Here is an 18,461-nt window from a genome sequence, read left to right on the forward strand (position 1 = left end):
AATTTAAGGAGCAGAAACCAAATACAAATCAACAGAAGGCTCTGGCTGGAGGGGATTCCTCCGCATCTAAACAGTGCTTTAAAACAGCATTCCACATCTGCACAGGTGCATGCCCATGCCTTTAAAACAAGAAAAGATAAGAAATCGGCACTCAATTAGAGGTTTTCTTAAAATTAAAGTCATGCAGCTTTGGAACAACTTCCAGGAAGGAATGCCTGTTTTTATTTATATATATATATATATATATATATATATATATATATATATATATATATATATATATATATATATATATATATATATATATATAAATAAATAAATAAATATATATATATATATATATAAATAAATAAATATATATATATATAAATAAATAAATAAATAAATAAAGAAAGAGAGAGAGAGAGAGAGAGAGAAAGAGAGAGAGAGAGAGAGAGAGAGAGAGAGAGAGAGAGAGAGAGAGAGAGAAATATTCAGAACATCATGGATGGAGTTGTTAAAGAGCGTTCTCATGCTAGCTTCATGCTTTAAAAAGCAGCGGGCTCCTGCATCACCCTAAAGGTTCTCATGGCTTCCTGGGCTGCAGTACCTGAAAGCTGAATCTGTGAACGTCATCAGAGGCGTTGAATAGCTCAACTGAGGATACGGATGAGGAATAGCTACCAGGCTGTTCAGCAGAGAGATGTTTCAAAGAGAAAAGAACACAGAGGAAAAGCGTAGGAAGTAACATTTAGAGTCAAGAGAAGAACAAAGTCTAGTGTGAGGCAAGTTTACAGGAAAATAAAAGTGTGTCCTAATAGAACCTTTAATTTAACTTATTCTGGTAACTTTTCAGAAACTGATATTCATATAGATGCATTAAACTAAGAGGGATTTATTTTTGTCATCTTTGGTCCCTTAGATGGTGGCTTACGAATAAACAGTTGAAGCTTACATAAAGAGATAATAATAAAAACATTTGTGACACAAAAACAAAAAGCCGAAGTCTATAAGCTGTCTGTGTAAACATCTGGTACTTGGTCTGGGTTCCTCTTGCATAAATTAAAGGAAGCTGCTTTAATAGCCACCTAAACATCATCTGTGAGCACAGTGATAGTTAAACCTGATGGTACTGTTGGCAAGATCCAAGTCATGCTAGAAATCACAATCTGACTCTGAATTGAATGAAACACAGCTGACCAACAGCTGCAGATAATATCGCTCCTTAAATTATTACTGCATGAAAGCTTCACACTGAAGAAAATCATCTTGGACTTTAGGGCTTGATTTCCAAGTAAGACAGAAAAGATACTTTAATATTAAATGGGTCTCCTGAGAGATGGTCCAGCTAGTCGTCTCTGGTTTAGGAGACAGCTGTTTCCTATGTCCTGTGTATGTTTGTGTTTCCAGGCTGTGAAGCAGTGACTCCAGCTGCTCATCAGGCCTCCTGAATCTCCCCCTGAACTATTAAGTGAGCTGCACTTTACAACTTATGCAAAGCTGAAGTTGAACCTGATGTGTGTGCATTTTTTCCCCTTTCACTAATAAGCTTAATTGAAGCACTCTGCATACAGCTGACATCTTAAGAAGCATCCATGTGGCTTAATAATTTTTATCTGCCAGATTTCTGAGCAACAAAGATTAAAGTTTTTATTACCTATAAGCCATAATTATTATAATGTACAAAAATAAATGCAATATGAACCTCAGGGTGTAATGAATCTCTGTATTACTAGTTTCCTTTTAAAAATGAATTACTACAATAACTTGGTGCGATAAAGAGAAGAATACATCAGGGTTTTTCCCATCTGTTGACACTAGGCTGAGTAAATTATGAAATTCAAACGGATACCCTGCTTACCTTGTTGGCAAATCGGTGAGTACCGATGGCAGAAAAGACATCAGCAGGAGAAACCGGAGTCGGCCGTGGCGTCCTGACTTTCTCAGAGTGGCTCTGCTGGAAACAGCGTTTCTGTTCAGTGTTCATACAAGCTTCTCTGTAGCCGAACTTGCACATCTCTGAAGTTATGCATCCCACCTGTTCTTCTATTTTATCTTGCCGGTCTAGCTCAGCCTCCACCGCGTCGAAGAACTCATCCTCGTTGATCAAACTGTTTGGCCCCTCCTGTAACCAGCGGACAACATGAGTATGGCTCGAAGCAAGGTCCACAATGATAAACAAATAGCACATGGCCGCTGGATCAATAATTAACCGCCAGTTCAGCTCAAACAATGTAGCTTCACCTCATAGTCTGGGCCTCCATAGTGGGACTTCTTCTTCAGTTCGTTCATTGCAGACTTGTAGGCATCTTCTACCCTCCTTCTCTTCTCCATCTCCTGCTCACAAGCAGAGTAACAAAGTATGTTTGGTGTGGCTGCTACTCCCATCTTTAACTCTGCTTTACTTCTTCAGATTAGAGAGATAAGTCTGGGATCAAGGGTGATGAAAATAAGGGTCTGCGTGTCTCAAATTCAGCAAACATTGCAATATTAGGCTGTGTTCACACAGCGACAGCTTTCATGAGAGAATTCACTACAGCGAATACACAAGGTAATAAGTGCTTCTCCGCTGTTCATTAATAGTTAAAATGAAAATGAAAAGGTAAGGGTGTGTGAGTGTGTTATCTCTGCGAGGCGTAATAAACTAAAACAATAAAATGCACTAAGCTCTGCACGCTTTGCCTATGTTGCAAAGATTGATCATAAAATAAAATGGTAGCTAAACTTGAATACATTTAAAAATAAGCTTTTAGAGAACAAAATGTCACCAAGCCGGGTGCAAAAACGAGTAAAGACAAACACAACCTGCCACAAAACAAACAAAAGCTGATCCTGTTACAGCTCAGACAGACGGAGAGACCTACTGTAATGTTGGAAGTCTGTAAAGGTATCCATCTTTGTGTTTGATGTTTGAGCAGCTCAGTGCTCCGCTGTTTTGAATGTTTCCACCAAGAAGTCAAAGAGGTCATTTTTTAAAAAGCCGTCTCAGAATGAGTCCAAGTTGGGTTTTTGCTTTTAAATTCTTCTTGTAAATAAAATCCCTCCCAAATCAGAATACGATCAAGCCATTAAACCGAAGGAATGTTTGAGCTGGTTTCACCTGACTGTAGTTCAGCCGAAACACTTCCCGGCTTTTGAGTTGTAGCTTTAGGTGGCACGCCTTTAAAACGGTGGGGGGGGGGATAGGAACTGGTTTGACAGGCAGTGAGCTCTAGAGAGCATACACTTAAAGGCACAGAGTCAAGTTTAAATAGCATTACAAGGTGAGAGAGAGAGAAAAAAAAGCTTTAGGATATGTCATTTTAGCAATAAGATACTTATACCATTATAACATTAATAAAAAAATACTAATGTGTGCTAAAACACATAACTGGATAGCTTCTGCTTAAACCAGGTGATCCAACCATCATCTGACAGAATTTAAAAGCACAACAAAACACTTTGTAACATGAAAGGAAAAAAAAGACAATGAACGGCTGAAGAAACACACAGAGAAAAGACAAAAATGACAAACAAAACAGGTTCACTGCATCCAATACTGATTTCTGTCAATTTTTTTGCAGCCTCAAATTTCACCTGGATTCACTGTGAGACCAACAAAGTAAATAATTGGGGAAAAAAAGGATAATGACCCATTATTCCAAATATTTCCATAAAACATGCCTACTTTTATAGGTCAACTTGCCACTTATTCTCAGTACTGGTGAAATAAAGATGAAATTAACTATTTGATAAACAAAAAACAGTATTAAGAAGAATGAGAAACAAAGCAAAGATCGAAGTTCCCAGTTCATTGACATGATTGCAGATTCCTGGCAGATCACCAATCTTTTAAAAGGCTGACCTGCCGTCTCGTACTTTGGCCATTAATAATTTGTACTTTCAGGTTTTATAAGGTGACAACACAGCTTTCATATTTTAATCCTATTTCATTGAAAGAGACTTAATAATAAATTGGTTTTAATTGCACATAAAGATGTTTCTAAATAATAAATAAAATAAATTGAACTTTATTTATCTCACAATGGAAAAATTAACTCTCTGCATTCCCATCCCCTTTGGGGAGCAGTGGGCTGCCACTGTGCAGCACCCAGGGAGCAATCGGGGGTTAAGGGTCTTTCTCAGAGACTCAGAGAGGCAGTCTGTGGGAGTAGGTTTCGAACTCACAGGATTTCAGGCCTTATGCCCTAACCACTAGGCCGCCACTCCAGCCTAGTGGTCAGTTCTTAAATATAAATCAAAAGTTTAGAGCATTTACAGCAGCTGACTTTCAGAACTTCGTGTACTTAGATACGATCAGTGCAGAGGATCAGTTTCCTTTGTAAGCACTGACTGATCATCCAAAATTAAATCAGGGGCGATTCATTGGTGGACATTAAACAACAATAGATTTAAACCTCTCATAGAGCACTAATGAACTTAATGTGAAACTGAAAGACTATGGCAGAAGAATAAAACTACCAAATAGGGCTGAAGAAGGTAATCAAATTAATTGTGATAAATCAATCATGGAAATAATCCATTTATCAGTAACTTGAGTACACAGACTCTTACACATGACATTAAATGAAAGAGAAAGACCCTCAGAAAAGTAAATATATTGATATAAATTCCATATAAAATCTTCTTAAAGGCAATATTTTTTTGCCATTGGATTAATAATGTAAAAACAAAAAATAAAAAATAATCAGCAAATTTATCAGTTAGCAAAATGGTTAGGTGCAGCCTTAAGACCAAGACATGGCCGTCCGGGTAAACAGACAAGCTGGGGAAGAAGCTGCAGAGAATCGGAAGTCGGTTGATAGAACAGTGATTAGTCACACACTCTACAAGTATGGTCTTGATGACAGAATGACGAGTAGGAGTCACCAATCATGTAGATGAAGGCGTTCAGGTAAAAACTATGCATGGTAAAAAGGAACACTGCACACTGCGCATATTTCCCCTACAGTGACACATGGCGATGGAAGTATCATGCTGTGGGGATGCTTTTCTCCAGCAGGGACAGAATATTTTAAATCAGAACTGCTGGGAAGATGTATGGCCCTACGTATGTATGTTAACAACATCTATGGGCTGTTAGACACAGAGGGAAGTAGAGTTATACCTTCCAGCAGGACGATGAGCCCAATAATTTGGTCAGAGCAAGTTTAGTTTAAACTATATCTGTGTGTCAAGTTAGCTCAGTCAATGTGCAGACTTAATCCAAAGTGAGTTTTTTGATTTTGTAAAGAAGAAAACAATTTAACAAAACAGAGATGCATCAGTGATCCCAGCAAAACAGTAATACTACAACTTTCAAGCTCAGGGGTATGCCACACTTTTCAGATTCCTTAATAAAACACCAAGCAGACCTTTGTTTCCAATTCACAAATATTCTCTACCGTGAATCGATCCGTTAGGTGTGGACAATAATTTAATATCATGATATAATTTTATTTATTTATAATAAAGGTTATACGAATTTTAAATGCATTTCTGGTGCTTTAATATATGTGACAGCCTGTGATTACAGCGTTTCCAACATATTGGCTATGTGAGCATCAACACAGTGCCTGCAAGCTGTGATTAGCAGTACGCTGAGCTCCAATAGGGTAAGTTTAAGAAACAAAATTAGTAGCCATGATAAGGTGACCAAACATCTACACAAGTTCTAAAGAACTGGTGCCGTAGCTTAAAGCTACAGTCAGAATAAAAGAGCTGAGCACAGCTTTCGAATAAAAGGAGAGCACCGGTTTGTCACCTCTCACAGGGAGCCTTCATGTAACATAATGAGATGTGTGAATTTTATTTTGTTTTAACTGACCTGGTCGTTGCTGTCATAAAGTTTTTGTTTGTGATTGCTGCACCCAGGTACAAGATAAGGCTGGGATCTGTTTTGTTTTACTAAAGTGGGAAATCTATAATAAACCTACTACCCTAAACTACAGTGGGGGGGCTATGGCATGAGTGAGAGAAAGAAAGAAAAACCTTAATAGGAGGATTTTTGAAAATAAATACCTGTGCTTAGAGTATCAATGAGAGTTTATCAAAGGCTAGATGTTTCAGGATTGACTGGGGACCTTTAGTTTGCATTTTCAGAGCCATTTAGTAGTCGTCTTCCTAATTTTTAACAACGGTTGGGTTAAACATATGAAAGTCCGTCAAAATAAAAACTGAATAAAAGAGGCATTAACAGAAGCTGTGAGAGAGGTGAGAACTCTTGGAGAGAAATATGGGAAGGGAGATAATCAGCTGTTATATGTTCATTTAATCGGTTCAGCTTGTAGCTCCAAATAAAAACAGATGCATTTTTTTGGAAGATCTTCATAAATGTGACAAAATAAATTTCATAAGTTTCTACAGGCATCTGTTGGGGTCATTCTGAGTCTTTCATGTTACTTATATCCATATCAGAATTAAACCATGTCGATGATATAAGATCTGACCCCTTTGTCCAACCCTATGATCTGTCAGTTTAACACCATGAAGTTTAGGATACAAAAATCAGTTTTTCCTCAAGGATATGCGTTGATTGGCTTAATCCATTATTTCATTATTTGTATACCTCTAGTCAGGTTTTTGTTATTAAATTCTAAAACCTTTAGACTTAAAACAAATTAAGATTATGCTCAAATAAATTTGAGCATAATCTTCCATGCTGCCCGAACATCAAAGAAATATATCAGGTTCACTCCCCAGTAGGCATCAATGCACCCAATCAGGAAGTTGATGCATGACATACTCATGATAATGAGGCTCAGTTTCTCAGGAGTCTCTAACAGTGCCGTACCTTGTCCAGCCTTTTCTGCCAGCTGTCTTCTCGTTTAACCATCAGCTCGATGCAGTGGGACAGAGTGGAGAGGATGCCAGCTGTGGTGGCCTTAAAGGTGATGGCTTCTCCTTTAAAGTCTATCCCATTGATACCTTTGGGACTGGCGGGAGAAAACACTGGACCAAAGAGAAAGAAGGAAAATGATTTTAAACTTCAACTTTAATCCAATAATTACACTGAAAAGAATAGGATTTAGTTGCTTAGAACGACTGCGTCCTTCATTTAAATGCATGCAGACTCACGTTTCTCTTTGCTGCCATTGTTGTTGTGTTCACCATCTGGTCTAGTAGGTGTAAGAAACTCATCTTCATCCTCCTCTACAAGTGATAAGAAAAAGCTTTTGTTTAAGCTTTGCATGATTGTTTTATCTTTTCAGAGTATACACTATTTCTCAGCTGTTTTGGGAACAGATGTGTGTTTTTCACACAGATGTTAGGCTAAAACCCTGTAGGCCTAATATAAAAAGGAATTCTGAAGATCATAAAAAGGTGCTGCCTCAGAGATCACACAAACCACAAAACGTCCTGTAAGCAGATATCGATTTTCTTCTCTCAGTGAACCATTCCAGCCACTCTTCATCTCTAATGCTGCATTAAACCAGTAGGAAGCTGCCATCAATAAATGCTTTTCTTTTCCTGTAAAGCTAAAGGTCGAACGCAGATGTGCAGTACTGAAATGTTATCTTCATAAAGAAGGGCTTTTGATCAAAAAATTTTTTACGGCCTTCTGAAGCCACATATTACCTCTGTCTCTCTGAAATTCATCTTTGGAAACTGCATCTGCACAGGAGTCAAAATACTTCTGAAGGGTGTCCACCTGTCGGCACAGAATGTCCCGGAAGGTTTCCATTTCTGCCAGCTTCTCACGAAGCCTGTGGCCCTTCTGAGCAAAGAGAGGAAAACACAGAAGTAAAACAACAATTGTCAAATCAAAGTCAAATCTTGAAAATACAACACTTGGTCTGAAATTATTACTTTTACCTTGAAGGAGGACGTGGATGCGGAAGACAAGGCACTGGCAGCTGAGGTGAGAGACAACATGGAACCATGACGCCTCAAACTGGTTTCTGAACCATATCCAGACTCAGCCTGAAACACAAGTAGAAATTAAAATGAGGCTAATATATAAGGAGAAGAACACCAACAATAAGTCTGCATAAAGTGAAACTCTGTCTGCAAAAACAATACCTAAAGCAAAAGCTTGAAAAGGTAAAGAAGGCCTTGCAGGTCACTGAGAAACCCCAATAAAATAAACAGGATCTACAGCACTAATCGATCAGTAGAAAATCAGAATCAGCTCCTAAATAATCAACAGGGCAAAATGTTTTACTTTTCATTTACACATTTGATCCTGTTTCGTTAGAGCCTACATTGGAAACTCAGCAGGTCAGACCTCAAAAGACAGCTGGAAATCAGTTTTAAAAAACCCAGATCAGTACCTTCCTTTCTTTTTAAAAAATAGTCAAAATAAAATGAGTGTAAAGTGAATCAAAAGCAAACAAACACACTATAGAAACAGCCCCCCATAGAGGAAAAGACTTGACCGGCCGTATTAAACTGCATGCAAAACCTACAACTGTACATAGTTTAGTTATTACATCCGGACAGCCTTTTTTAACTACAAATCATTTGAATTTATGTATTTTATATCTAAAAATTAGTTTATAATATGGCAACAATCAAGAAAATGACCATAATGATATTTAGCAATCATACTGCATGTTGTTTTCATAATTCATTACAAGTCTAAAGTTACATTTCAAGGCTGAAAACTGTGATAATGCCACCAAAATACAACATAGTAATAAATATTTCATAACTGGCCAATTTAAGGATGTCCTTATTAAATATTGAAACTGGAAATCGGTCCAACATCAGCCAAAAATTCGAATAGCAGACTGCCTCTAATAATCTTAGATACGAGCCAGCTGATAGAAACACTCCTTTTCTATACTACATTTATTAACCTCCTGGTTAATAATACATGGTTGGTTGTTCTCATACCTGTTGTTGTTGACCAGTATTCTGTTTAGGTAATATTACTAAATCAACCTTTTCTAACATTCCACACTATAAAGAAGTTTACCTTCTATGTAATGACATGTTTCTGTGTGCTGTATGCACAGTGATATCTCAATTCAGAGATAATGTCTTCTATTTTATTATTTATAATTAGGTCGACTGGGACTACTAGATTATAAGCGGGTGCAATTTTTTAATTTTTGAAACTATGCATAAGCTTTTATTTCCGATCCTGAGGGCAAGTGAGTTCTATGCATTAGAACAGATCTGCAATCAGTCATATAGGAGTGGCTGCGGGGGTATTTGACCTATTAAGATGCCGTCTTATAACCGGGCAACGCCTGTGACTGTCGGCTCAGCAGAGGGACAGCAGCTTTATTACAGATATCGAGCATGCGTCTGCAAGCACGCCCTAAAGGACACGCCGTAGTAAAGTGTTCCTGTTTGTCCCACAAGCAGCTGTTAAAACGTATCCATGCAAGTTAACAGAGGCAGTGAAGTCAGGACCCTACGCTAGAAAAAAACTTGGCACCAACATTAATGTTCTAAAATGTTGGAACATATATGAATCACATAGTGGTTGGGTTTTTTCGTCTCAAGGCATTTGCTCAGGTTTAGTCATGCTGCATTTTTCCCTCTTGATTACAAAATTAACCATAGGCTGCAATCCGTTTCTATTAGCCAATAGGAACGCAGGAGGAATGCTAACGACTGGTGACTAAACCGAAAGGGAATCAAGTGACTGCACAGAGAGAGACTCCACATTCTCTGGCTTTAGCTGCAGTTTCTCCAAAGATGAGAGCAACAGACTAAGAAGACAGACATAAAACACAAATGAAAAAAAACAAACATCTGGAGTAGATTTTGGACCAGACAAACATTGTCTGATAACGTGGCTGCTGTGACCTTAAGGTGATCCAAGCACCTTTTATGAAACCAATGCAATTCATATAAGGAAAAACAGGTGTAGTGAAAAACAAAAATTGTTCCAGATCATGGCTGTAACTAACAATTATTTTGCAAATCGATTATTCTGTCTATTCTTTTTTCTGATTAATTGATTCATAATCGGATAGCAAAAGGTTCCTTAAAGAAGACATTTTATGAAACTAAATCAGGTGAAACTAAAGCTTTTCCACTCGATGAGTTCTGGATAGAGCATACTGACAGATGGAAAAAGTTATTTTTATCTTAAATGTAAAATGTTTTACATATTCTTTTAATAATTTTGGTATAATTACTGCTCCAAGATGGTCGCTTTGTCAGCTAAAGTCCTGATTTAGTGTCTCTATACTCCAGTTAATGATTTATACGTTATTAAATTAGTTGATGATTATTTCAATATCGGATTAATCAAGATTAATCCGATAAATACCTGATTAATATTCCAGATCCAATACATGGATTATTACAAGCACTTCAAAATTCACCAAACTAAAGTTACAACTGTTAACAAAGAAACACAAAACAAAAAAAAAAACTGCTCAAAGTACAGTTTTAAATTGAGAAAAGAATAACTTTATAAATAACACCCCCAAATGAGGAGGACAAGTAACTTTGTAATTTCTGCAACACGTTATAGGAATGAGAAGAAGAAAAAAAAAAAACAGTCTTCATTAGAGTGAAACAGTCTGCAGGCTGGGAGGGAGAAGTGTTTGCATTTCAAATCCTAGTCCTGATTGTTAAGTTAACCTGACCCATGGCCAACAAATGCTTTCAGCAGCAGGGTGCCACGCCCCATCCACAAATATCAATAAAGAAACGATTATTAGGATCCTCTGTGCTTCAAAGGAAAAGACAATGTTTCGCATTTTAAACAGTTTTCTACTGATGTGAAAATAAATCGCTGGCAGCTTTGGTAAAGATGGGTATGAAAATCCTCAATAGAAATCCAGTTAGTGCAGAAGCATGATGACAAACTGGAAATGTAGATAAATCCATTTATAAATCTACTAAACTAATGTTTATTAAACATAAGTGGTTTCATGTTTTGGCTTTTTTAGAATCCCTTCAAAATAAATGCAACTATATTGATGGAAGTCGCTTCACTAAAAACATCTGCTTTGATAAAATTATCCAAGACTGAACAAAAAAACTTCGTAGTGGTTTTGGTTGAAAACAAAGAATGAATATAAGGAGCAGAACTCCATGCCTATTGTTACATTTGATGTTTTAAATAAAACATTGTTGTGCATGGTTAATAACAGTGTCCATATCAGGTTCTGCTGACCAACAGATTCTTTAAATCACTAGGATGTCTCATCTCTGAACAGAGCAATGGTTTAAATAGTTTTGAAATTTTAATGGATTTTTATTCAATTTGGACTTTGGTTTTATATTTTATTTTAGTTTCAATTCCTTTTTTGTATTATCTAGTTTTGTTTCGTTTAAATTTTTTCAAAATGTTTATTTTAAGTTTAGTTTTTATTAGTATCAAATTTTTTTAGTTTTTTTTTTAATCCAATATGACTTGCAAACTAGGAGTAAGACTTAGAAAAAATAAAAATCATAAAGAAAGAAATAGAATCCCTGATAAGAACAGAGCCCTGCAACACCACAAATGACCTGCCTCCCATACCTGCCACCTGCTGGCATAATCTGGTCTAGCAAAAAAAAAAAAGTGTAGACATAAACCAGAAACTAGACCCAACATAAAAACAAAAACACTCTCCCTTCAAATTCAGTCATTTTGAAAAATCCTATACAGTTTCAGTTTTTTGTTGTTGTTTTTTTTTGCGCAAGGTCCAAGTTTCATATTGATTTCAGTTATTGAATTTTTCTTTTTTTTTTTATTTTGTTTCCAACATTTCGTCAATTTTAGTTAATGATAATAACCTTGATGCAAACTGCAGACAGCTGCTGATTCTGCAGCTTCATTTTGCTTTGCATCCAATTCCTCCATCACACATAATACTGACGGCCGACTTCAAACCCAACATTTAGAGTCAGGAGTTTTTTACCTAAACATGTATAGATTAAACAATGAAAGCACAATCTGACTGATGCACTAAAAATACAAACACATTGAAGAGCTCTACTCTGCCCTATAGAAACAAACGCAGACAAAAGCTTAACCTTTCACTTTAATGTACCTGCTGAGCTGCATGACAACCATGCAAACTGAACACTCATTCATATACAGCATTTGAAATGGGATCTTGTGGTTTTACAAGTTAAATGAGTGACCCGTGAGTGCTCACTACCAGACAACAGCATCTCCTGCTCTGTGCAGATGGCTTCTTGAAAAACACAACACCATGCACTATAAGCTTAATGGCAGCGATTTGCACTGCATGCAGTGAAGTTCAATTCCTTTGGGTTTCTCACATCATAAATTGCATGCAAATAAACGGTATAGTGTGAAAAACATGACTCCAAATCAGAACAATATCACAAGCAAAGTCTTTAGAGCATTGCTGTTTTATAGGGACCGGGCAGCATGCCAAAAAGCAGTAAGCCCACCATTTGGCCATTCCAACAGCCAAAGCAGAGCAGGGAACTCCTGCAATCCTGACGGCTTATTGGCCCAAACATGACCGGGCGATCCGCAACCACTCTGACACTGACAATGCAGATGAGTCAATCCAGTTTTCCCGTTCCAACGGGACACGCCTCACTATGAAAAAGAAGATGAAAAAGACGAAGACGTGCTCAGCTGAGCTCATCATATGAGACAAAACAGATACAAGAAGCATAGAGGGAAGAGGAAATAGCCGTTTGCTTCTAGGAGGCTGGACGACAGGCAGACACTGGACGCTCTTTGAAGCAGAAGATATTTAAGAGTCATAAATGACTTGTAATTTCTCAGCAGAGGGTCTGCTTATAATAAAGTTGTCGCCTTTCTCATACACTCAGTCCACTTCTTCAACACAAAAACATCAAGAAACCACATACCCTGACATGTGAAACCCTTTCATCCTGCCTGTCTTTCCGTACAGCATCCATCACTGTGCAAGCATCTGGCACTCTGCGCTGTTGCATTGAGAAAAGTGAAGAGTGGCGAAAATATGATGCACGCATGCATTAGAGAAAAAGATTAGTACTGTCTGGAGCTGTTTGTGTAACAAACCAATGAAGTGCTCAAAAGGTGGGCGAGTGAAGCCGCCTACCATATATTATGACACAGCAAAGGAGAGAGACAGCGAGTAGGAGTAGGAGGCAGGGAGCAACATTAGTCTGGAACCTATATGTCAGATCTTTGCATCAGACTCTACTTTCATCTCTTTTTATTAGAATTTACAGCTACAACATGAACTAAGCTTTAACTGTCCACAAACAGTCTCAAAGAGTTATGTCCCCAATCTCTAAAACCCTAATATACAATTGATACATGTTTAATCAGCACAAATACTTTTGAAAAAAAAAAAAAAACACTCAATGTTCACCAGGAGCTGCACTTATCAGGTTATTCAGCAGCAGCACTTTTCTCACCACCAACACAAACACTCCCACGTATAAAAACACAAATTAACGGGCACTGAAACAGTGTGTCCAGAGTAGCCGATGCTTGAATACTGACAATGAAAATGAAATATAAAAGCTGATTTCTTTTCAAACCTAGTAACCAATTCATGTTTAATAGCTTTACTCGTGATTATTTATTTTATAAAATCACTTAATTATTATTGCAGGGTTTGCTGACTGTGCCCAGATCTCTTTGCAAAGAGGGTGGCAGTAATGACATATAAAGAATACTTGCAAACAGAGTCATAAGTTGATGAATGGCACTTATAGCTAAATCTTGGACTTGATCTGGATCATTACCAAATTAAAACGAATTGTTCCTTAGCAAGAGGCACACCTGTTAAAAAATGTCTTAAAATCTGTTCAGAAGTGTTTAACTAATCCTGCTAGCAAACCACAAACTTTCCCTTTTCTTGTACTTTTTGTCTTCAGTAAACACCTCTGACTTCCGATGCCGATATCACCCCCTGGATCATCACCAAAATGCAATGGATTGTTCCAAAGCATACCTCTTCCATACCTCTTCAAGGGATACCTCTGATTAAAAATGTCATTAAAATCCATCCATAACTTTTCAAGTTATCCTATAGACAGACAAAGAAAAACACACAAAAGTTTCTCAATTCACTAGAACGCGAGTACGGACTCGTGTCCTCGCCAAGTATGTTCTTGAGAAGAACACAGGAAAGTTTGGGCTTGGGAAGAACGGGAGCATGCAGCATAAATCTGGGTCAATTGGAACTGAAGCGTACTCGTGGCGTCACCACATGCCCAGCTTGTCTAGAGCTGCATTTCACCTCCTGTTAGGGCTGGGCAATAACTCAATAAGGATATATATCGATCGATAGACGTGTGGCGCAATAGAAAAAAAGAGAGTCGACAAAAGTTCGATAAAGAAACGCAGTTTTCCTTCCTTCTCATTGTAGCCTATCATGTAGGTTTATGCTAGTCACTCCCAACCAATCGCAATCGCGGACCCAGGCACGCCGTCACAAAGCGCCGCCCTCTCACACCACAACACAGAGCACATGAAGATGTCGCAGCAAGGAGAGGCACAGGAAATTGTTCCAAAGAAGGGTTTTTGTAGTTTGCCCGTTTGGCAGTATTTCGGTCATGGCAAGTCAGACAAAAAACAAACCACAGTCATCTGTAAAATGTGTAGGGAACCAGTGAAAACAAAGTCTGATAACACAACCAACTTTTTTTTTTTTTTTTTTATCATCTCAGCCGCTCACACCCGCAGGAGTACGAGCTGTGTAGGCCCCGGCGCGGCTCTAAACTGAGCCATAAACAAGGTGCCAGCAGCACCTCTAGAAGAATGGGGGTGAGAAAAAATGCCCCATAGAAATGCTAGGCTAAAGGGTGAGTTGATTTGGGTTTTTGTTCTTGTTGAGTGGAGTTTACATGGTAGTCAGTCCTACAATCTTTTAATTACCACAAGCTGGTGGTGTACTATTCCCACCCAAATAGGGTATTCTATTTATGTATTTGTTATATTTATTTTGGTCACTTTTCTGGTCACTTTAGTTTATTCTTTGTCAGTATTTAATAACATAACTCAGGTCTCTTAAGTTATTTTTCTTTAAAACAATTGTTATGGTTAAAAAAGTTGGTTAAATAAATATTTAATTGTAAGTCTGTGTTTGTGTTCTTTACTAAAATTAAATCATTTAGCAATATCATTAAAAAGTCAAGGCAGAGCTGCACATAAAATATGGTTTCAAATCTTTTCAATAATTATCGATATCGATCAATATGCATTTTTTTTAATCGATAAGCTTTTTTTCTATATCGCCCAGTCCTACCTCCTGTTATTAATAATCTCTAGATAATAACAAATTTTTTGACTTAGTGGGAGATTAATAATTAACACAGTCAGATAAACACAAATCAAATGAACATTTTTCCAAAAAAAATAAAAAATAATAATAATAATAATAATAATAAAATTGCCATCAGAGCCAGCGGTCCTTCACACACCGCTATGCCAAGAGAGGGCTGCTGCAGACGGGCTGCGGTTAGCCCTGACTGCCATTAGCCTCGGAGGTCAGCTGGTTGCCGAAGGTCCCCTCAACCTCAGAATTTTTTTATTTATTTATGCATTAAATCAGTGAGTGGACCATAGTAATGCTTTAAAGTAGGGCTGCAACTAACGATTATTTTAAAAATCGATGAATCGGACGATTATTTTTTCGATTAATCGATGAATCGGACAAAAAATATTTTTTATATTAACCTCTTTATTCCAAAATAAACATTTTAGACAGAACAAACAATCACACAAGTACAGGTTGCTCGTTAACTGTACTGGTGCAATATGAAAAATAAATGTTTGTGTTAAAACTACGCAAACTTACATGAGAAATGTAGCTGTACATCCACAAAATATAGGATACTTTGTTTCATAAAGCGCAAAAAAGACATTTTTGTTTTTAAAAGCCCCTAAGGGGTTCAAACAATAGGCCCCCCCATTTCAACAAATGAGTTTTTTTAGACTAGAAGAGTTCTGCCTTTTAAGACAGGAAAGTATAGCAGTTAAAGTTGCTGATTGAGAAAATACTGAACCATAGAGATAAAAATAGCCCTGTGATTCAAATTATAAATTGTATTTGGAATAAAAATGAGAGAACTAGGGGTGCTAAAAAACACATCCTCCAAAGACTCCAATAGGCTGTATGTACATCTCCACTACTTCCTGAATTTAAGGCAGCTCCTTTGTTTCCTGTCTTTCATGATTGGATGCACTGATTAATCCAGGTGTGTATGACCTAAGTAACTGGCCAGACACACCTGGATTAATCAGTTCGTCCAGTAATGAAAGACAGGAAACAAAGGAGCTGCCTTAAATTCAGGAAGTAGTGGAGCTGTGCATAGAGCCCATTTACATGGGAATGTGGCATATAATTAATTGACATATTACTGATCTTGCTGGATTTTATTCTGCTTTACTTCCATAAATTGCAGGATCTTCTTTACTTTATCTTTGCCAGAAGATTTAAACTTTAAAAGCCTTGCCCTCATAATTTGCAAGTTAATTTATTTATAAAGTAAATGTAAACGCTGCTTAAGCTAATTCAAATGAAATTAAAAGTAAAATAAGTAGCCAACCTTATCACTGTCTGTAACCTACTAACACGGTAAGGAAAGCATCAGATGAGCTACCTGAGAAACTAACGTTACGTTTCCCCACTTTAAAACCAAACAAACATGGTGGTTCCGTGCCATGTTAATTTCTTTTGAAAAAAGTTGCATGTTATCACTTTTTTCGCTTTACAAAGCGCAGGCTATTTTAATTATTGTGATCAATTTGCGCCGTCAATCCCGGTGCATGCGCGCTTCATTTGCAGTCTGGACGCTGAGGGTAAAAATCCTGCTGCTCTGACTGTAGCGCTGAGAGGGACTCCTGCGGGAAAACGCGGTTGGTGTGGGGGAGGCGCCCCACAGCAGAGTAGGAACGATACATGCTTTCACTAAGAGTCTCCAAAAGCCGCCAGTGACACCGAAAAAAGTCGCCAGATTTGTCGCTAGTCGCTTTTTTGAAAAATAGTCGCTGGAGGGCTCTGAAAAGTCGCTGAGTAGGCAACACTGCACCTGCGGCGCTGACTCGCTCTGCCATATTTTTTTTTCTTCCTCTTTCAGTCAAGAGGCAGTGATGACGGCGCGGCGGATGACGCAATAATCGCGCGACACAACTAATCGATGATGAAATTCGTTGCCAACGCTTTTAAAAGTCGATTTTTATCGATTTTATCGATTCGTTGTTGCAGCCCTACTTTAAAGTATGATATTTTCGCCTCTAATGATCTTAAAACATACTTTTATTGAACACCAGCAACAAAAAAGAGAACTTTTAACTTTCAGTGATGAAACTATGCAGAAGCCTTGTCAGTTGATGACGTTTCACAAGTACACGGGCACATGAGAACGCACAAGTAAACATATTGAGAAACGGCAATATTGTCCTAAAAAAAATTACCTACTTGGTGGAGGTAACAGCAACAATATAGCTAAAAAAAAATAACTTTTGTCTTTGTCGGCTTGACAATAACAGTAATAATCCTTTAAGAGTTTATACATAGCAGGTCCTCCTTCAGAGGTCAGTAGAGGGTTAAAGAGGTCACTAAGGGGTTAAAGTCCAGGCATGACCATGAGACATTTGCACTGTATGTCTAATAGATCAAAGACATGCAGCTACTTACATCCAAACTAACACATGCTGCAGCTCTGACAGCTATTTTCAGAAGCAGCGAGGCGTTTAAAACTCAACATTGACGTAGAACGACAGATGTAAGAAGCTATAAGTAAGTGAATATCTGCTCGCTGTGTTGAACACATACAGCATTATTAATGTTGCAAACAAAAGAGAAAGACTTTTAATAAACAACGACAAGGCTATACGCAATATGTGAATAATACATAAGCTGTCATAGCAGAATGGTTTGAAAATAGTACTGAGTGATGTTCTTATATCTTCTCATATTAATGGAGAGAAGCTGGAAGCTAAAACTCTAGTGGACATTGCAGCCTAAATACAAATACAACACAAACACATTGTTTTTACTGTTCCTGGAACATTATCACACAGAAGGTCTGAAAAACCAGCAGCTTAGAGCAACAATAACTTAAGAAACCCCAGGTCACGTTATGACTGAGAACTTTATAAAATAAGGTTAAATTGAGAAACATCTGTGTATATGCTTTAAACCAATCCTTTAACATACTTAATGAGAAAAAACTGAATACAAGAAATAAGCAAAAGACAGAAAGAGTTGTGGACAACGATTATAGACCTGTGAGGTATAAACTCCACAGGAATATCTATCAGATCACTTCCACACAGTGGCAGACAAGGGAACATGTGCCACGAATGGGAGGAAAAGTGCTGCAAACACTTAAATGTTGCAACTTTCATTGCACACAAACACAAATAACAAATGGAACAGAGAAAACATTGCAAAACAGACCACTTCCAGTGAGAAAATAAAAAGAAAAAAGAGGAAATAGTCCAAATACCAATAGAAACAACACAGATAGAAAATTTTAATTAATAAATAAGCAGTAAACTCTACACAGAAAAATAGACGTGCATCAGGCAACAAGAGGAAGTCAACGACTAAATCAGATGGAACTGCTTTAATAATGTAAAATATTTGAATAGATATGTTTAAGAAAAAATGACGTGA

At 37.5% G+C, this 18,461-nt stretch overlaps 1 protein-coding gene across 4 annotated transcripts in view; it reads right to left on the reverse strand.

Moving 5' to 3' along the window:
- Window positions 1–18,461, reverse strand: part of LOC119773816 (ceramide transfer protein-like) — a 28,869-nt gene that overhangs the window by 4,615 nt on the left and 5,793 nt on the right. For 3 of the 4 annotated variants that reach the window (XM_038270983.1, XM_038270984.1, XM_038270982.1), the window contains 8 exons: window positions 7,774–7,881; window positions 7,537–7,675; window positions 7,036–7,110; window positions 6,752–6,909; window positions 2,224–2,316; window positions 2,018–2,104; window positions 1,841–1,933; window positions 590–667 (listed from right to left, as the gene is read on the reverse strand). In XM_038270983.1, coding sequence (XP_038126911.1) covers window positions 590–667; window positions 1,841–1,933; window positions 2,018–2,104; window positions 2,224–2,316; window positions 6,752–6,909; window positions 7,036–7,110; window positions 7,537–7,675; window positions 7,774–7,881 — 831 coding nt within the window. The remainder of the gene's footprint in view (window positions 1–589; window positions 668–1,840; window positions 1,934–2,017; window positions 2,105–2,223; window positions 2,317–6,751; window positions 6,910–7,035; window positions 7,111–7,536; window positions 7,676–7,773; window positions 7,882–18,461) is intronic. The other variant, XM_038270985.1, reaches the window with a different exon arrangement.

This window comes from Cyprinodon tularosa, unplaced genomic scaffold, assembly GCF_016077235.1.
Source record: "Cyprinodon tularosa strain WSP-4 unplaced genomic scaffold, ASM1607723v1 ctg785, whole genome shotgun sequence".
Taxonomy (NCBI): Eukaryota; Metazoa; Chordata; class Actinopteri; order Cyprinodontiformes; family Cyprinodontidae; genus Cyprinodon; species Cyprinodon tularosa.